The 16,837-nt window shown below is 41.7% G+C and overlaps 11 protein-coding genes across 11 annotated transcripts; 6 read left to right on the top strand and 5 right to left on the bottom strand.

Moving 5' to 3' along the window:
* The first annotated feature begins 55 nt into the window (after positions 1 to 55).
* Positions 56 to 914, top strand: V1512DRAFT_265977 (coiled-coil domain-containing protein-domain-containing protein). The gene is made up of 2 exons (XM_066917007.1): positions 56 to 509; positions 560 to 914. Exons 1-2 carry the CDS (start codon positions 81 to 83, stop codon positions 752 to 754), a joined length of 624 nt encoding a protein of 207 aa, XP_066770194.1. The 5' UTR covers positions 56 to 80; the 3' UTR covers positions 755 to 914.
* On the top strand, positions 902 to 2,209 carry V1512DRAFT_265975 (P-loop containing nucleoside triphosphate hydrolase protein). Its single transcript, XM_066917006.1, has 4 exons — positions 902 to 1,287; positions 1,329 to 1,419; positions 1,469 to 1,897; positions 1,944 to 2,209. Exons 1-4 carry the CDS (start codon positions 1,042 to 1,044, stop codon positions 2,144 to 2,146), a joined length of 969 nt encoding a protein of 322 aa, XP_066770193.1. The 5' UTR covers positions 902 to 1,041; the 3' UTR covers positions 2,147 to 2,209.
* V1512DRAFT_265973 (Isy1-like splicing factor) lies at positions 1,892 to 3,328 on the bottom strand. The gene is made up of 4 exons (XM_066917005.1): positions 2,997 to 3,328; positions 2,821 to 2,949; positions 2,656 to 2,768; positions 1,892 to 2,605 (listed from the first exon to the last, which is right to left on the bottom strand). The coding sequence occupies exons 1-4, from the start codon at positions 3,064 to 3,066 to the stop codon at positions 2,195 to 2,197; spliced, it is 723 nt and encodes a 240-aa protein (XP_066770192.1). The 5' UTR covers positions 3,067 to 3,328; the 3' UTR covers positions 1,892 to 2,194.
* On the top strand, positions 3,034 to 4,572 carry V1512DRAFT_265971 (WD40-repeat-containing domain protein). The gene is made up of 6 exons (XM_066917004.1): positions 3,034 to 3,448; positions 3,497 to 3,536; positions 3,584 to 3,679; positions 3,728 to 3,958; positions 4,003 to 4,313; positions 4,364 to 4,572. Exons 1-6 carry the CDS (start codon positions 3,325 to 3,327, stop codon positions 4,498 to 4,500), a joined length of 939 nt encoding a protein of 312 aa, XP_066770191.1. The 5' UTR covers positions 3,034 to 3,324; the 3' UTR covers positions 4,501 to 4,572.
* A 68-nt stretch (positions 4,573 to 4,640) lies between these two features.
* On the top strand, positions 4,641 to 5,475 carry V1512DRAFT_228473 (uncharacterized protein). The gene has a single exon (XM_066913894.1). It carries the CDS (start codon positions 4,702 to 4,704, stop codon positions 5,386 to 5,388), a length of 687 nt encoding a protein of 228 aa, XP_066770190.1. The 5' UTR covers positions 4,641 to 4,701; the 3' UTR covers positions 5,389 to 5,475.
* Positions 5,375 to 7,524, bottom strand: V1512DRAFT_265965 (SPX domain-containing protein). Its single transcript, XM_066917003.1, has 3 exons — positions 6,942 to 7,524; positions 6,003 to 6,894; positions 5,375 to 5,958 (listed from the first exon to the last, which is right to left on the bottom strand). Exons 1-3 carry the CDS (start codon positions 7,186 to 7,188, stop codon positions 5,535 to 5,537), a joined length of 1,563 nt encoding a protein of 520 aa, XP_066770189.1. The 5' UTR covers positions 7,189 to 7,524; the 3' UTR covers positions 5,375 to 5,534.
* A 119-nt stretch (positions 7,525 to 7,643) lies between these two features.
* V1512DRAFT_287546 (uncharacterized protein) lies at positions 7,644 to 9,908 on the top strand. Its single transcript, XM_066918113.1, has 4 exons — positions 7,644 to 8,426; positions 8,476 to 9,193; positions 9,239 to 9,323; positions 9,367 to 9,908. Exons 1-4 carry the CDS (start codon positions 7,721 to 7,723, stop codon positions 9,556 to 9,558), a joined length of 1,701 nt encoding a protein of 566 aa, XP_066770188.1. The 5' UTR covers positions 7,644 to 7,720; the 3' UTR covers positions 9,559 to 9,908.
* Positions 9,904 to 11,295, bottom strand: V1512DRAFT_249118 (uncharacterized protein; the record flags this gene model as incomplete). Its single annotated transcript, XM_066914598.1, has 1 exon — positions 9,904 to 11,295. The coding sequence occupies one exon, from the start codon at positions 11,293 to 11,295 to the stop codon at positions 9,904 to 9,906; it is 1,392 nt and encodes a 463-aa protein (XP_066770187.1).
* Positions 11,296 to 11,649: 354 nt separating this feature from the next.
* V1512DRAFT_272162 (uncharacterized protein) lies at positions 11,650 to 12,972 on the bottom strand (the record flags this gene model as incomplete). The annotated part of the gene is made up of 3 exons (XM_066917672.1): positions 11,650 to 12,228; positions 12,278 to 12,736; positions 12,787 to 12,972. 3 exons carry the CDS (start codon positions 12,970 to 12,972, stop codon positions 11,650 to 11,652), a joined length of 1,224 nt encoding a protein of 407 aa, XP_066770186.1.
* A 94-nt stretch (positions 12,973 to 13,066) lies between these two features.
* Positions 13,067 to 14,104, top strand: V1512DRAFT_265961 (uncharacterized protein). Its single transcript, XM_066917002.1, has 2 exons — positions 13,067 to 13,515; positions 13,563 to 14,104. The coding sequence occupies exons 1-2, from the start codon at positions 13,099 to 13,101 to the stop codon at positions 13,890 to 13,892; spliced, it is 747 nt and encodes a 248-aa protein (XP_066770185.1). The 5' UTR covers positions 13,067 to 13,098; the 3' UTR covers positions 13,893 to 14,104.
* On the bottom strand, positions 13,879 to 16,016 carry V1512DRAFT_265959 (uncharacterized protein). The gene has a single exon (XM_066917001.1). It carries the CDS (start codon positions 15,743 to 15,745, stop codon positions 14,006 to 14,008), a length of 1,740 nt encoding a protein of 579 aa, XP_066770184.1. The 5' UTR covers positions 15,746 to 16,016; the 3' UTR covers positions 13,879 to 14,005.
* Positions 16,017 to 16,837: the final 821 nt, after the last annotated feature.

Below are 16,837 nucleotides of genomic sequence, written 5' to 3'. Positions count from 1 at the left end.
TTGCTGTAGTTAGGCTGACCCTGAGCCGAGACATGATAGTGTGCCAACCAGGGCTACCAGATCTCATGTAACACACTCATATGTCCAATTTACCACCAAAATCATTCCCCCCTCCGGAAAGACATCATTTGACAATAAAAAATCGAAGGTTACATTACCTTCAGAAAAATACACCTTCATATTTTGATAATAGTGGACATGCTGAGGCAGATCCATTACTATACGACAGACTCATAAGAAGGTTCCAGCATAGCGATGAGCGACAATCAGAAAGTGACAAGAGGGGTTGGGCTGCGCGAATGTATGAGGATTTAATGCGAGCAGAACAGCGGTTAGAAAAAGAGGAAGACAGATTAGCCGAGGAAGCTCGGAGGCGGGAAGCCGGTGAAGACGTTGACCCCGAAGAAGTCAGAACCCAAGTGGACTGTACTGACGAGCCTACTACAAGAGAAGGAGGCGAGGATCAGTGGAGATACATTTTAACAATTAGGTTTTTGGAAGGATTAGATGTAGGGCTTTTTAAAATTTTATTTATTTGATGATCCTGACTTGGTGGAAGGTTGACTTTGACTACGACGAAGTAGACTACAACGAGCAGTGGGATGATCTTGACCAGATTGGACGAGATTTTGAAGACAAGTATTTCGACGAAGAAGATCCGCACTGGGCTAATGGCGACAATTTTGAGGACGACAATGTAGCAGCTGACAGAGGCAAGGCTTTGGAGGGTCAAACCGGAATTCAAGACTTTTAAACAGTACAGTATTTTGCGTCGACTCTTCTGCATTCATAGTCCAATGCCGTGGTTTTATATTTACGTGAATAAGAAAGTGCCGATTGCAAATAATAATGATCACATATTAGATGTAGAAAGTATTTGGAGCGTTCCATCTCACTAGCACCGGGGTAGACCGAATCTTACGTAAACTCTTACGAATTGACCCCTGATTTCGGGTTAGGTATAACTTTTTTGACGAGACTCTTCTGCCGTGAGAAATTATTTAAGTACAAAGGCATTTAAAGTCTGAGAACCTCGCTATAATGACTGGATTTGTTCCTAGAACGGTATTTCCGACACATACATTACCACGAGCGTACTTCATTGGACATCATGCCAAAGCAATCCGAAGAATGAGAGAAATGGTGACCGAGATTGATCTCGTATTTGAAGTTCGAGACGCTAGGGCACCGTTAAGTACTCGAAATTCAATATTTGAAAGTATTATTGGTGAAAAGCCGAGAGTTGTCGTGTACACGAAGTCTGATATAAGTGCAATAGACCCCAATGTAAGTAGGGAAGCTGATACATGTTCTAGCTAATCTTACAGATATTTAAATCATGGCACTCGGAAGGAGACTACTGTTTGGTTAATACAAGAATACCGTCATCTGTCAATCAATTATTGAACATTGCAAAAAGTGATTGTTTTCCATATGCTTGCGTTGCTGAGTTCTAACATTTATTGAGAGTACTCGACAGGTCGTGAATCGTTTTTTGGTTTAAATACAATGATAATGGGCATGCCAAATGTTGGAAAGAGCTCTTTACTAAATACGCTGCGTTACTCAGGAACTCATAGAGGGAAGGCGGCAAAAACTGGCGCAATGGCAGGTGTCACTCGCAGTATTCCTTCGCTTGTCAAGATAAGTGAAGAGCCTGCAATTTTAGTGTACGATACCCCTGGCGTATCACTACCAACCACGATCGAACCAGACACAATGTTAGTTCTGTCCTGCATTGGCAGCACAAATACGGGTTTGATTGATCCGGTCATTCAGGCTGATTTTTTACTGTATCAATTGAACAAGATGAATCCCACTGGAATGCTATACTCAAAGTATTCCAAACCAACAAATGAGATTGAAGAGTTCTTAACATCTTATTGCCGAAGAATGGGTATGATAATATATCATGTTACAACACTTGTCTAACTGAGATCCAGGAAGACTTGGAAAAGGCGGTCATCCAGATCTTTCAGGAGCGGCGGCTCAATGGGTTGACAGATCAAGAAAGGGACTGGAAAGTAAAGTTGTGTTTGACGATTATAACAACTTAAACGCATGCAAAGAATGGGAAGAAAAACTTGATGCAAAGAAAAAACTTCAACACGGTCCGCTAAGCGATCAAAAGTTTAGAGTGGCCTAATGATCCCTAACCTATTTATTGTACAGTGTAAATAATGATTCATCGAATTTATTCTCCCGTTTTTGACTCCAAATCGTACTTCTCCATCAGTTTTCTTTTCCGTCGCTCGATGAGCCACGCTTCGAGTTCGCTTCTGTTGGGAATAGACTCTGGCCGTTCAATAGTTTCCCAGCTTTCTGGAGGATCCTCTGAATTGTCTTTCAACGTATTTCCGATACTTATTTCCTCTAGGGCCAATTCATGTTTTAAAACTTCCGGGTCGACCTCGTCACGGTAACCGTAATAATCTGCATTCACGTTCGTCACATAATCAACTTGCTTTTTGGTTTTGTCTTTGACTGGAGCCGGTGCCAGCAACTCTTTCACGCCTGGAAGTTCTCGAGCACGGCCAAAATACTTGTATCCTCTGGTAGTCGGTAACTCTCGACCTTCGTCGTCAAAATTTCTTCCCGCAAAACGCTATTCGCGAAATCAGATCATGCTTGAACATTTCAAGATTAGATACGTACCGAATAATTCGGCCCGCCAAGATTTCGTATTTGTATCTCCCACACATACTTCTCTCGCATCATTTTATTGATCTCGTCATTCAAATCCCTAATCTCATAATCGGAAAGTCCAGCTTAATACCTTTAGTTAATGTTTGACTGAATAGATTGGACTTCAAAACATACGATCCTGTATCTTCGTAACCTTTCTACTTATTTCTTTCACGACTTGGCCCCTCCATTTTTCACACATTGGAATCGACTCTACAGATGTTATTAATTTTGGCCGTCGTGCTCTGCCAATATCAATGATTCCTTTGTCACCTCAGCATTACTTTGTGTAACCAAACAACTCGCCTTACCCATCTCTGCAGCTTCCTGTTCCCGAAACCGGTATAGCATAGATTGTGCTTTCTCACTATTTCTTGCCATATTAAGTTAGATCAAAGAATAACCTTGTGGTATCGAATGAAAATGGTGTGTTCAAGAGAATTCCCTACAGTTAACAGTCAGTGGCTTGTTAACCTTAACCCTAGCACTCAAAGGTTGGGTATGCCATATATAGGATATGCGTTGAGTCAGTTTATACTCTCTCAGCCGGCGTTCTTGTTTAGTGTTTTATTTTAATTTGTCTTGATATTTTACTTTTGCTTTGTCGATTTCATTTGCATAAGGACGTTATTACATAGCATGGAGCAACAACTAGCGAAATACTTGCCTCTTACTTGTACTGGACATTCACGACCAGTGACGCACTTAAGTTTTTCAAATATATTTCAAAATGGGAGCTATTTATTAATTAGCGCATGCAAAGGTAAGGGGCTGTTGACTTGGTTAATAGGAATAAGTTAACATGAGCCAGACGGTGCCCCAATGTTACGAGATGGAATCACTGGAGACTGGTGGGTTGAGTTGATCGAAATAATGAAGCCTGTTAATTATATCGCAGGATCGGAACTTTTGCGGGTCATAAAGGTGCAGTATGGTCTGCCGAATTCAGCAATAACGCGCAATTGGCGGTTACTGGAAGTGCAGACTTCACAGCGTGAGATCTACCTCAAGTGAAGCCTGAATATGATCTAATACGAAATAGCAAAGTATGGGATACAAACACTGGATCTGAGATTGCATCTTATACACACAGTCACATTGTTAGAGCAGCGGCATTTATACCAGCATATAATCAACCCCAGTTTTGCGTAACTGCAGGTAACGAGAAAAAGATTCGAGTATGGGATCTAAACAGAGGGGACTCTGAGGCTTCTTTGAATGAATGGGTAGGATCTGACGCTACGATTAAGAGCGCCTTGTGGGTTGAGAAAAAGTATGCATTTTGAATCTGGCTGCAATAGGTCTAATTTTTTACAGTATTATTGTAACTGCTGGAGACGATTGCACATTGAATTGGTGGGATTTGCGTTTGCCAAAGAAAACAATTGGTTCTGCTGTGCTTGATGGACCAATTAATCAGATGGAAGAGCGGGATGAGATGATCTGTGTTGCTGCCGGCCCATCTGTGTATGTATTTGACACGTTCCAACGCATAGGATTGAAAAAACAGACTTTAAACTACAAAGTATCTTCTGCCACTATCCATCCTTCCAAGTTGAAGTTTGCTGCAGGAAGCGTGACAGATACTTGGGTTCGGTTCCATGATTTTGAGAGGGGTGACGTTTTAGGTAAATTGCACACCACAAATACTTTATTTCTACTAACCACTTCCTTGTAGACGTTGTCAAAGGACATCATGGACCGGTTCATTCAATTTCTTACGCTCCAGATGGGCAGCTATGCGCTTCTGGTGGTGAGGATGGGACTATCAGATTATGGAAAACCGAGCCTGGTCCGTTTGGCTTGTGGAGATAGGTTGAATGTAGTAAAATATTTTGTATCATTATTATTAGGAAATTTGCATGGCTAAAGGCATTTACGAAAAAAGTTATGATTTCAGGGGTAAAATTAGCGTAGATACGATCCCAAATTCTGTTGACGGAATATATGGCGCTATTGAAAGTTTTGGACTGCATAAACAAGTCATTTGGATATAACTCAAGATTCTACTACAAAATGGCAGAAGAAAAAGTATGGTTTGAACCTGGTCCAAACTCATGGGCTCGAGAAGGTTCAGCGGGACGGACTAAAGTTGAACTTCTACCGTATTTACAGCCATGGTTAACTGGCGCAGCTACTGGCGCAACAACAGCAAAGCCTAAAACTATTCTTGAGGTAGCCAGTGGGTTTGGCGAACATAGTGCATATTATGCGGAAAATACTCCGGCCACTACGTTTCAGCCAACAGAGGCACAAGAGCCTTGCATAGATGGTATTGCAAAGTTGGCAGCGGAAGCTCCTCATAAAAACATACTACCGCCTTTGAAGTTAAATGTGCTGTCTTCTCCTCAGTGGAAGGTAGTCGCAGATGAGTCTGGACCATTTGACGGCGTTTTTGTGATGAATATGTTGCATATTAGCCCTTGGGAATCTACAGTCAAGTTTTTTGAAGAGTCAGGAAAGCTTCTCAAGGGAACGCCTGGTGCTTTTGTCGCAGTTTATGGAGCATTTAAGCGAGACGGGAAGTTCACAGGTGAAGGAGACCGTTTATTTGATCTCGACTTGAAGCGAAGAGACGAGCGATGGGGGATTCGCGATTTGGAAAGCGAAGTGGTCCCGGAAGCGAAAAAGAGCGGATTTGCATTGAAGGAATTACATTCGATGAACTACAACAACTGGTTTATTGTATGGACAATAGAGTGAGTCTGTTTCAAACTATTATTGCATTACATAATAATGGAAAAGAACGCAATCTAAGTTGCAACGAATAGAAACCACCTGCTTTTAGAATCCTAACCAAGTAAACACCAAAGAATTAACTCCAAATACATAAAACACTTTAGGCGAAATTACATAATGGAGCATTTCTTTTGACCATGTAAAGTGAGTGCGAGCTGCTCCTCGGTAATTTCTCGCTCATTGGCACTCTGCTTAGCCTTGACCTCTTTAGGGAAATACAGCAATAGCTGGTTGTAAAGCGCGACGTCAACATTGGCGCCATCAGCGTTCAGCAAAACATTTTGCCGGCATATAGGGCAACTATCTTTGTGCTGTCGTTGTAACTTAACTAAACAACGTATGCAAAATACGTGGCCGCAGTCGAGCCTTACTGGCTTAAACGCAATCAAATAGCAGACAGGACAAACATAGTCATCTAGCTGCGGGATAATCGTAAGAAGCTGCTCTGCCATTGTAAAGCACACTGACTTTGCAATTGACCCTGAGCCTCCTGAAGGACTATTAAAGTAAAATTCAGGAAACACTTCACGCGCACTAGATGATTAGCCAACTAGATTCTATGTTAGTAGTAAGCATACCTTAGAGCAGTTTGTTTATCAAACTTTTTCAGAATTTTGTTTGTCGCCGTCTGATTCAAAGACTGAAACTGAGTCGACTTTAAAAGAGATAGATTGAGTTTCCAGAATTCCTCAAAAACAGCCTTGCTTTCTCTCATTTTAAAGCGATCAAGCAAATTCATCTGCTTTACTTGGTCGGTAAACCAAATTAACTGCTCTTTAGCACGCTCAGCACTTCTCTCTCCAGCGTCCTGCTCTAAGCCAGAGAAGAAAACACCCGCATCAATATAAAGTCGAAAAATTTCTCGCCATACATACAAATCATTTTTTTTCTGCAATGGCGAGCTGACATAAGGGAGTTGACGTGCAATCTCATTGACTTGGTCTATCATGACTTTTTCTTGCTCTTGTTTGAGACTGTCCAGAGCAGCGAGTTCAGAGCAAAGCATATGAAAAAATTCTGAATCTGAATGTAAGTGAATCTCAATCTCGTCTGGATAACGAGATTGCGATTCAAGATCAAGAGCAGGTTGATCATTGACACTAGTCTTTCCCCCGGACTGAATGACACTCTGTGCGGGATTGAATAGGGTGCGTAAATCAATACTAGCACGTTTAGTAGACTTATCTGAATCCACGTTCGTAAGGACTGTGTGGCCATCACATCCATCTGTTGGCACATCTTCTCGATCTGAAATAAAAATCTCATTGTCTTCTAGAGACTCTGCTTGATTACCGTCGGTGTCCATGTCGTCATTTGCAGCATAAGATATTTGAGAAGATCGTCGAGTGGTAGAATGCGCTAAATGCTCAAGTTTTGCTCGTGTTTCTGGTGATATTTCGGCAGAAAGTGGAGTTCCTTTGACACTATCGAGATTTATAGTTATTTTGGGCACAAATTCGTGAAGACTCCCTATGACCATTCGTCAATCGCAAACAAATTAACAAAATAATCCATACCTTCAAAAGAATATATAAGTTTTGGTCGCCGTTTATCAATACTTGAACTGTATGTATGAGATCGTTGTGCTTTCTCATAGGCTAACAGTAACTGAAGCGTATCTTTCTCTAGTCCGAGTTCTTCTAGCTCTTCCACCACTTTATTGATACACTTTTTCAATGCTTTATATTGAATAGCAGTATTAACCCATTCTTTAGGGATGTTCTCCTCATCCAAAAGTTGCTGAAACACTTTCGCGAACTTCATTGCGAGGACGTGCAGCCGTGTCAAAGACAATTAGTGGCTGTGTCAGCCGCCGTTTAGATATATATTTAGTCAGAAATTATTCCTGTCATTGAAAGTAAGCGTTTGTTGTTTTCTTTGTCCGCAAACCGCGAATTAAATAGAACGAGGGGAACCACGTGTATGTGCCATTCGAAAGTACAAGCCCCTTAAATGCTTAACAGATTAAAACTCAAAACAAAGCATTGATAGCTTCGTGCAACACCCCACCAGTTCGTAATACGTTTGTCCCTGTTTATCATCAAGAAGTCATAAATGCTTGGCGCATTGATTGCGAATAGTCTTGTTTCAGCTACTCCCAGAACGCAGACGGCGTAAAAAAGGACGATTCTCTTGTACTGACTGAGCACATTTATTTCGGGTTAGGTCTAATTAACCCCAGCCCATGGTAAGCACGATGTCGGTCTACACTCAGTACTGAGGATTGTCCTGAATGCTACGGATGACGGTCAGACCTTGCCATGGTTTGAAATTATGAGGGCATTTTAACACTGAAATGGCTTCAATATTACCTAATGAGATATTAAGTATTGTTTTTGCATATCTGTCGGACATCGACTTAATCAATTTCTCTCAAACTTCCAAAGCATACCAAAAGCAGGTAGTATCTCCATCGAATTGGAAAACCAGATGTTCTCAATGGACCTATTGGGACGATTTAAGTATATTTTACTATCAATCTAAGTCTACGGACGACTCTGAAACAGATTGGTATAGCATATACTCAAGACGGCAAAACATTGATGCTACTATTCGGTCACTTTTGAACCTGTACGGGAAGAACACCAAAAGAGGCTATGCTTTGTACGACCAAATTTTTGATTCAATTACACAATACGGCATTGATGCTCTTGATGCCCTTGTTTTGGAACAAAGAAGTAATCGTGGACTTGAGCGTCTTGGTTGTAAGTTTATGGCCAGTCAAACTGAAGGATTTATACGCAGACGGGAAGGTGTCAGACTTTGGATTCGTATTGCGAACGGCGAGCTCAATGAGTCTGACGCCAACGATTTCAATTTATTTTATGGGTCTTTCACATATTTCTGTGGGAGTAGTCTAAACGAGTATCTGGCCTTCATCGAAAGCTCGGCTACGATGATTCGAACCGCATTAAATCATCTTGAAGACGTTGATCTTTCAATTATTGCACGAGCTATTTGTACTGTTTTGACTGACGAGTATCTTATGGCATTTTCTGATCGTATGTATTTGATTGGCCCTTTGAATCATTTGATTCTGACAATGTGCAGAATTGGACACTGAAAATCTCATGGCTCCAGCACCTGAATTTTGTTTTGATAGAAGTAAACGGCATTTTTGGAGCGTATGTGGGTCTTTCGCTGGAATTGCGCAAAGGCTTGGTTTCAAATGTGGACCGTTAGGACTTGTGTTTCTGCCGATAGTGATAATGTACCGAGAACAAGCTCCTTCTGAGCAAATTTTTGTTTCCTTGATTAATTCTGGCAAGGTCTACGACGCTACAGAAGGGATCGAGATTCTTTCACGGGAACTCGACGGTGTTGATTATTCGGATTTCAAAATCGCATCGTTCTCTACATCGCTGCGACGTTTGAAGCATTTAGTCCAGTATAACTGTGTACCAGGTGTAGTCCCAGTGACGCATTCGTGGGATATGTACGTTTCACATGTACTAGGAGCATTACTGCAACCACAGAACATCATTTTAGAGCCAAACTCAGGAGAGCAATGGCTAATTGATTATCTCCGAGTTTTTAGGCGCATAGGCGCTCGCCGGGAATTGGACATCTATTTTAGCGACTGGTTTTTGGAAGGTATATGTGCCAAGTTTGGACCGCAGAGATTGGAAGAATACAAATCTTCGTTTAGAAATGCATGCAAGTCCGTATCGAATATATTGGAAAGGGAAGAAATGGGAGATCCGGATAACGAAGATGACGCATTGCTTCCTCGAAGATATCTTATCGGGGAAGTTGTGAAGTACAACAGGTAAAGCTGCAAGCTCTTGGTCTCAGTCTGGTCTAACGTAGACAGATATGCTTGTCATGGCGTCATAATATCATACACTCCACACCGCTTGTCTATAGCTGACACATTGAATGCGTCTAACGTTCCTGGCGTAAGTTTAATTGCACCACTGTGAAATTGAAACTGATTAATAGCCGTTCTACGTCGTTTTGCTCACGACAGGTACGCGTGTATGTGCGTCTGAGCAAAGTCTTGGGAATTCAGTTTACAATCCGCATAATCGCCAGCACGTCAACACATTATTTGCAAGCATGAATGCGAAAGCTGAGCTTGGCAGGTATTTTGCAAGATTTGATTATGATAAGGGGTTGTTTGTCCAAACGTAGTTGTGTGTTTCTTAAGTTTGTTAGCCACTCTTGAGTTTGACGTTGCTCAAACTGTACATCAGTCTGGTTTCGGCTAGTTAAAGTCATACAGCAGCCCGTTTTCTCACGATTAGGTCAAATGAGCAAATCTTTGAGAGTACGCGGTTGCAAGGACCCACATACCAGATTCAGCTCCGCTCCAGTGCAATCGTAATTACGAAGTACGCAGTGGTAAATCCTATCATATAGTAAAATATGTTTACGAGTGCGCGGCAGAAAGGGCGCTAGTACGAAACTCGACCAAGATGAATCATTGCTGGGCAAGCAGAACGCCATTAATCCTTTAATAAATAAGAACATCTATACTCATATCCCACACTTGTCAAAATCCCGATCTTCGGTATCATCTTCTTCGTATGGCAAGGATTCTTCTCCGTCGTCATCTAACGCAACTACAACATCTGGGGAATCTAAATCTCGATCGATTTCAAACTCTTCAGGGTCGTCACTATTGACTTCAAAAGAAGGCATTTGGTGGCTGTCATCAAGTCCTGTTGGGCCAAAACTGGGCTCTGACTGGTATATATGTATGAACTGTCTTCCTTTAAACTTTGCAACGGCCTCTTTCCAATTCACCCAGTCATCTCTGTCTTTAACAAGGAATCCTATCAGCATACTAGGGTCCATCGCGTCAAGAGTTATACTTCGTACTCTGGTTGTGTGTACTGAGTTTAACTCCTCATCTGTATATGTCGAAATGTCGGCCTTAAATGGTAAAGCTCTGCGATGTATATGCGGATCAAGGTAGAAGAACATAGACCCTTGATAGCCAAAGAAGTAGTGTGACGACATTGGTCTACCGCCTGCTATACCGACAGACTGTGGAAGCCGTAGAGCATATTTAAGAGCGTCATAATAAACTGATGTAATTTTCTCAATTCCCAGACGGATCCCTAGTAAAATCAAAGTTGCTTGAAACTGATCTTCACCACCAGCCACTCGCCAAACAGAATCCTCATACACATCCCCAGAATCTCCGCCAATGTAAACGCGTAAAGTACTTTGCTTGAAATCCGCACAGAGAATTTGCGTACAACGTGCGGTTGCAGACGGTCCAAACCACTCACCAGGATATTTACCACATGCCATACGACCGTGGTATACAAAATTATGCAGTGAAAACTGAGCTTGTGGATCATCTGCAAACCAAGATATAATTTCCTTCTCCTTTTCTGAGCCAACATCCGCGTTATACAGTAATGCAAAAGCGTTCGCTAACAATGTCTGTCCGGATCTAACCATACAACCCCATCCAACATCGCTTGTAAACCCTGCTCTGTCATTTATCTGCCCTCGGAGTAGTGAACCCATAGATAAAGTTGCTGGGCCACTAGCCGCCCGCGGGATCATTGGAAAATCTGTTCGATATGTCATGTACAGTTTTCGTTGCACGCAGTCTATAAAAGACGCTGGCCAAGCTGTTACAGGTTTTCGAGAGGTCTCTGTCAGTGTATTAATCAGCGCTTCATCGCTTAGACTCTTCCCATTGGTTGATTTTGCAAAATAATTTGAAAACATAGCTTTGGCTGAAGCTGTGGTTGTTGTGATCTGCTTGTGCACATGAGATTCAGGAGTCGATTCCACTGGATCTGGTACTGGAGAGTACTCTTTTCCTAAGCACCATATCGGAGTCGTGTGATCTGTATTTAGTGCTTCTGGATCCAGTAAATAGTTCACGATTCGGTGTATGTTCTCCATAATCGTAATTAAGCCAACAAAATATCGGCTACCCCTGATTCAAGATAGCGGTATGCTCACACATCCGAATAATATGTCACAAGTTCTAATTCCTCAAGTTTTCTAGCGCGAGGATCGCATCCCGGCACGGCCCGTAATTAGCTAACGACTTGCTGTGTAGCGAGCGAGCGAGCTCTTACGTCTTTATGATTCTTAATGGTACTATACCCTTATACATGTCATCTTAAACGTCAATTGCTCCCAACCAGCCGCGCGCCAATTCTCCCACAAAATTTACTTTTTAACCGGAACAGCAAAACTATGACTAGTTACTAAATACCTCCAAGCCCCTTAATTCTAATCAAAAAAAGCATATTAAACACTCAGTTTTGACACTCTGTCTTCCAAATTATCAAAATCCTCGTACGCGTCTTTAAAATCCTCCTCGCTGACTGTCTCTGTCGCAGCGTTCATCGCAGCGTCCTCTTTCTTCATGCGTCGAACAACATCTTTGACTACTTTCAAATGCTTTTTGCTTTTTTCATGAACGGATAACTGCTTTTCGGATTTGAATGCCTTCTTGCAAAATATGCACTCGTAAATTATTATCTTCTCTTCGTTGTCATCGCTTTCGCTGTAATCGTAAACCGGAACTGTAGTTGGCTCTTCGACCTCAGCAGTCTCATCTTTCTCTGCTTCATCCACATCAGTCTTGTCTTTGGACTTGTCTTTTCTGGTCTTTGGTTTGTATTCTTCCTCCCAAAAAGCTTCATCGAATCTGGCTTCTTTTGCCCATTCTGGATCGTCGTGAGCTTGAAATTGTTTACGATGAGCGGCACGAGCAGTAGCAGCTCGTTCTTTAACTTTTGCAGCCATTTCTCTCTTTCGTTGTTCTGATTGACCTGCAAACTGCTTGTATCGAGGGTCACGCTTCTTAATGAATTCCACAAATGCCTATATTCAATCAATATCTCCGAGTTCATGGCAAATTAAAAAGACTTACTTTGACTGTGTCATTATACTCCTTTTTGCCATTATCCCTTAACTTTTTATTTTCTTTCTCCATAGCTCTCCGCACTCGCCGGTCCTGGGCATCGGCCATTCTATACAAATCGCACCAGCCAAATGATTTTCGCGTAGAAAAAGCGCCCCATGTCGAATAGAAGTACCTGATATCATCTGCCCACGACGACTTGCTACCCCCAAAATCGGGCAAATCTAAAGTTTCTGCATCATTCACGTCCCGCTCTTCTTCTGCCAGCTGAGCAAATAGTCTTCGAGCAATACTGAAAAATCCAATCTCCGAGTCGTCAAAAATTGCAAATAAGCTTGGATCAAAAAACTGCAATATTTCTTCAGCTGTAGTTCCAGTTTGAGAAGAGCCATGATGAGCGAAACCGCCGCTGCTTGATGGTACTTCGTCCCTTAAAATTTGTTCTCTATGGGAATCATACCATGCCCGCTAAACAGTGTATTAGATTCGTAAAATCCGAGTTGTACTTTGTCACTTACCTCTTCATGATCCGACAGAATCTCGTAAGCAGCTTGAACGTGAGAGAACTTTTGAGTTGCTTCTTCTACTCGGTCGATATTTTTGTCAGGATGAAGAAGAAGAGCTTGTCGGCGATAAGCTCTCCGTATCTCGTCCGGCGAGGCATCTCTGCTGACGTCTAATAGCTCATAATAACAGGTCTTCATTTTTGTGGTAATGTAATTTAGAAAAATGCCATGAATTTGCTGGGACCAAACCCAATAAACTTTCTCGCCTCCTGAAAATATATTCTAAGCCCCCGAAATATTTTGTTTTATTATACCTAACTCACGATGAACATGTACACTTTGATTTCTGAACTTTTTACTAGAAAATCGTGTAAAATTGCCTTCGATTTTCAGAAACGACGTTTTTCTAGCAATATTTCCGCTCGTCCGGCGGTGAAAACGGTAGGAAATCAACAATATGATCACACGGATACAGATCCAGATCTAGACTTTCTTCGGCCGTCGAAACGAAAAGACAAGTGGAAATTGCCTGAACCAAAGTTCACACCACCCGGGGCCAGATGGAAACCAGTGACTTCAGAGAACCTTGATAATCTGATCAGGGCAAAGAATGAACCTGGTATTCCCAAGTGGAAAAAGGACAAACTCGAATTAAAGGTCAAAATTGGTGGAGCTTCTTGGGACCCAAGAAAAAAATTATCGCCAGAGGCTAGAAATGCGTTGAGGGCATTCAAATCGGAAGTAGGACATATCTCAGCTGTGAAGGAAACTGTACTAACTGTTTGCAGTATCCCCATATAAAATCAACTGAAATTGCACAGTATTTTGGAATATCACCAGAGTCGGTTAGACGGATATTAAAGAGTCGCTGGCTGCCATGGACAGAAGCACAAGCGGCAGATGTCAATGAGCGATGGGCAAAGAGACAGGACCGCATCTTGGACACCTGGTCAGCAATAGGGCGAATATCTCCTAAAAGAAAAGAAACAGAGATTATTGAGCATGACAAAGTTGGTGAGTTTGAACAAGAGGAGGTTCAAACTGTTGATAAGTTAACTGGTAACACCTTAAATGTCAAAGAGCGATTCGTAGCGTCTAGAAATCTTAAGACAAAATAATGCAATTTGTTAATGAATTGTTTGTATTACATTTATTCTCTATAAGTTAACTAACCAAATACGCTGTACATACACAATATTGCAACCTAACATTTGTTCCCATTTTAAGCATTTTACCAATTAGTCCACACATCCCACGCCAGAACTTTGTTCATAACAACCCAATGGCCGGCTGCGCTGTTCGCAGCCTCTTTTGCAAATCTATTAATACTTTCATCGTCAAGTGTGCGAAGCTCTTTACCACCCGAAAGAAACTCTTCGCTATCTTTCAAGTAAATAGGTAATCTGACCTCTTCCTGCAAAGGTAGCGCTTGATGTCGCACAAGAGATCCCAAGTAGTCTTCTTCGACGGGGGCTCGGAAACTTAGAGGACCGCCACCTTGCTTTCGACAGAAAACAACAAGATTGCCGAAATCATTTGAACCTGGCGTCCATTTGTCCGATTGCACCTGTTCTCGAAACGCACGACATGCTCCGCCATCAGTTTTAAACGTCTTGACTAAAGTTCGAATCATAGCTCTCGCCATTGAAGATTCCAAATCTCCACCGAAATTAACAGCCAGCACACCGTCAGCAGCCATTATCGATTTAATGTCAAGCCAGACTTCTTTAGTAAACAGTGAAGGAGCCACAGCACCACCAGTGAAGACGTCATGAATAATGTAATCATACACCCGTAATTTCTCCTCAATTGCTTGCTCAGGATCATTCAAAATCGTCTTTGCCATGCTCTGCATAAATTTGCGGCCATCGCAAATCGTTACTCTTGCGCGGTTCAAGGGAAAGTCAAAATAGTTAACTGCGAAATCTACTACCATAGCATCTAGCTCAACTACGTCGGTTGCAACGTTATGCTCAATCATTGCCCGCGCACTAGTACCAATTCCAAGTCCAATAATCAACGCATTGTTTTGCCCGTCAATACCAACAGGAATGGGCGTAACTAAACGAACGGCTTCTTGCATTACAAACGCAGCGAAAATGGGCTCATTCTTCCATTTAGCATCCGGCGGTAACCTGCTAGCGATCTGCAAAGGTGGCGATACAAATTCTCCTCCTAGTATAGAATGGTCGCTTCGCAGTATCCGCAGGCCCTGTGACGGAATTGATAGAACTGATAAGTACCCAGAAGTTGAGATGCTGGAAGCCAAAACGTCTGTTGACGGCATAATAATTGAGTGCATAGCGCCAGAAAACTGAATTGCAATCGACACAGAAATCGCAATCAAAGTCGCAACTCTTGGCGGAGACAATAACGCAGAAACAGATGCTGACGCCAGAGCAATCAGTTGAATCAATGATGCTACACTCGCGGTTTTTGGAAATACGAAGCGCCAAAGCAATGGCAGCAGTCTCCCAACTATGCGACCATCGAAGATCATAAATAGGCGTGTCACTGCCAGTGCGATCAAAAGTAGCCGTGCACTTGAGGATGATGAACTTATAGCTGTTCTCGCGAACTTCAAATTTGAAGCGTAAAAAATTCGGGCCACTGCACTAGCAGTCCCCAAAGTTACAGGAAATGTTATAATACTGTCAACCACAAATGCCCCATACCATGGACCTAAACCTTCTCCAACTTCCAGAGCTAGCGAACGTCCTACTAGGATGGCAACACTGCAAAACGCAGTTGTACTGATTTGTATTTGCTTCGACCCTCTAGTGTTCTTTTTCTTGCGCAAAAATAGTATAAGCATTACTGTAAACAGTATAGGTATTATTAGAGGCCTATATATGTCGAGATATGAGGATCCAAAGGCAGGTTTGATGGTATAAACAGACAGCTGTGACAGTAGCGCCATATGCAGCAAATGGCCGGCAAGCCGAAAAAGGCTTGACTGCAATGTGGGCATGACTCTATTACTTCACTATTATTACTGCCTCACTAGATATAGTCCCACAAAAATACATCGTGAACCCGGATTTGAGCGCGTCTAGCAGGTCATGATCGTGCGGCTGTGTCGTGAGAGTCTAGAGCTCGAGGTCTAAACCTTAATTTTTCGTATAGCCCTGTAACAGATTTAGAAAGTTACTGCTACTGCTGTGATTTTTGAATGCTTTAAAGACATGATACAGCATTAATTAATTATCAAAAACAATGGGAGCCGAGATTCACAATTTTCGCGCACATCTTGAAGCCCTGTAGCAAAATAAACAAGCTATTTAAACTTCACAGTACGCCCTATTTGTAGGGTTTTATAATACTCCGGCCGCACCAAAAAAATTGTTGCAAATATCAATTTCGAATTTTACAATTTTCATATTTCTAAATTCTGTTCTTTTTCAAAATCTGTTGCTGATGTATGTGAGTAGTTTTTACTTTAATGATTATATAAGATATGAGCAGTATGACACTTATGACAATGATACGAAGGATTACAAATTTTATATTGCACTGAGGAAGCATATGCAGGACACAAAAATAATTAGGAATTCTTCGTTTATGACGTATCTTGCTACTATTGTCATGTGCTCTAATATCTGGTTGTTTAAGGCCATTGCTAATACGTTGTTGCAGCTGTAGAGCTTGCTGTTGATTGATTCTAAAAGGTATGTTATCATTCTTTTATTCAAAAGTAGTAGTTTGTCATGAGGAAATTTTCACATATTTTTCTTCGGCGATTTCTATGAGCCTTAAGAAACATGCACTACCATCTGAACTTCTTCTACGTTTTGACCTTCTTTCAATACATAAGATTAACTTCCATTGTAGGTAATATTTATCTGTTTGTGTTCTATAGAGCACCCAAACGTCGACGCAATATGAGTGCTTCTGAATGGTATGTACAGATTTGCAATTGCATGCTAGTAAATGATGGTTTCTTGCACGAATAGTTATTACATGATGAAAAAAATTTTATCAGTTCTGCTTCTGAAAGAAACTGAAGATAACCGAAAATACCAAAACACTATCTGACTTGTTGCTCGTTTTATTAAGCAATGCT

Source organism: Lipomyces arxii (assembly GCF_038497795.1).
Source record: "Lipomyces arxii strain Phaff 12-163 unplaced genomic scaffold V1512scaffold_16, whole genome shotgun sequence".
In the NCBI taxonomy this organism is placed as follows: domain Eukaryota; kingdom Fungi; phylum Ascomycota; class Lipomycetes; order Lipomycetales; family Lipomycetaceae; genus Lipomyces; species Lipomyces arxii.
Note: the sequence above shows the minus strand (reverse complement) of the source record. Positions and strands in the feature narration are given on the sequence as shown.

What these genes read in the sequence shown, in the direction of transcription:
- V1512DRAFT_265977 (XM_066917007.1), top strand. Translation starts at nt 81, where the DNA reads ATGTCCAATTTACCACCAAAATCATTCCCCCCTCCGGAAAGACATCAT. An exon ending in GGTTTTTGGAAGGATTAGAT is followed by an intron (nt 510 to 559) that starts GTAGGGCTTTTT and finishes ACTTGGTGGAAG; the next exon opens with GTTGACTTTGACTACGACGA.
- V1512DRAFT_265975 (XM_066917006.1), top strand. Translation starts at nt 1,042, where the DNA reads ATGACTGGATTTGTTCCTAGAACGGTATTTCCGACACATACATTACCA. An exon ending in TAAGTGCAATAGACCCCAAT is followed by an intron (nt 1,288 to 1,328) that starts GTAAGTAGGGAA and finishes CTAATCTTACAG; the next exon opens with ATATTTAAATCATGGCACTC. An exon ending in ATCTTATTGCCGAAGAATGG is followed by an intron (nt 1,898 to 1,943) that starts GTATGATAATAT and finishes ACTGAGATCCAG; the next exon opens with GAAGACTTGGAAAAGGCGGT.
- V1512DRAFT_265973 (XM_066917005.1), bottom strand. Translation starts at nt 3,066, where the DNA reads ATGGCAAGAAATAGTGAGAAAGCACAATCTATGCTATACCGGTTTCGG. An exon ending in GGTTACGAAGATACAGGATC is followed by an intron (nt 2,769 to 2,820) that starts GTATGTTTTGAA and finishes AAAGGTATTAAG; the next exon opens with CTGGACTTTCCGATTATGAG. An exon ending in TTGGCGGGCCGAATTATTCG is followed by an intron (nt 2,606 to 2,655) that starts GTACGTATCTAA and finishes TTTCGCGAATAG; the next exon opens with CGTTTTGCGGGAAGAAATTT.
- V1512DRAFT_265971 (XM_066917004.1), top strand. Translation starts at nt 3,325, where the DNA reads ATGGAGCAACAACTAGCGAAATACTTGCCTCTTACTTGTACTGGACAT. An exon ending in ATTAATTAGCGCATGCAAAG is followed by an intron (nt 3,449 to 3,496) that starts GTAAGGGGCTGT and finishes AACATGAGCCAG; the next exon opens with ACGGTGCCCCAATGTTACGA. An exon ending in GATGGAATCACTGGAGACTG is followed by an intron (nt 3,537 to 3,583) that starts GTGGGTTGAGTT and finishes ATTATATCGCAG; the next exon opens with GATCGGAACTTTTGCGGGTC.
- V1512DRAFT_228473 (XM_066913894.1), top strand. Translation starts at nt 4,702, where the DNA reads ATGGCAGAAGAAAAAGTATGGTTTGAACCTGGTCCAAACTCATGGGCT.
- V1512DRAFT_265965 (XM_066917003.1), bottom strand. Translation starts at nt 7,188, where the DNA reads ATGAAGTTCGCGAAAGTGTTTCAGCAACTTTTGGATGAGGAGAACATC. An exon ending in ACTTATATATTCTTTTGAAG is followed by an intron (nt 6,895 to 6,941) that starts GTATGGATTATT and finishes GAATGGTCATAG; the next exon opens with GGAGTCTTCACGAATTTGTG. An exon ending in GATAAACAAACTGCTCTAAG is followed by an intron (nt 5,959 to 6,002) that starts GTATGCTTACTA and finishes CTAATCATCTAG; the next exon opens with TGCGCGTGAAGTGTTTCCTG.
- V1512DRAFT_287546 (XM_066918113.1), top strand. Translation starts at nt 7,721, where the DNA reads ATGGCTTCAATATTACCTAATGAGATATTAAGTATTGTTTTTGCATAT. An exon ending in TCTTATGGCATTTTCTGATC is followed by an intron (nt 8,427 to 8,475) that starts GTATGTATTTGA and finishes GACAATGTGCAG; the next exon opens with AATTGGACACTGAAAATCTC. An exon ending in ATGCGTCTAACGTTCCTGGC is followed by an intron (nt 9,324 to 9,366) that starts GTAAGTTTAATT and finishes ACTGATTAATAG; the next exon opens with CCGTTCTACGTCGTTTTGCT.
- V1512DRAFT_265961 (XM_066917002.1), top strand. Translation starts at nt 13,099, where the DNA reads ATGAACATGTACACTTTGATTTCTGAACTTTTTACTAGAAAATCGTGT. An exon ending in TGAGGGCATTCAAATCGGAA is followed by an intron (nt 13,516 to 13,562) that starts GTAGGACATATC and finishes AACTGTTTGCAG; the next exon opens with TATCCCCATATAAAATCAAC.
- V1512DRAFT_265959 (XM_066917001.1), bottom strand. Translation starts at nt 15,745, where the DNA reads ATGCCCACATTGCAGTCAAGCCTTTTTCGGCTTGCCGGCCATTTGCTG.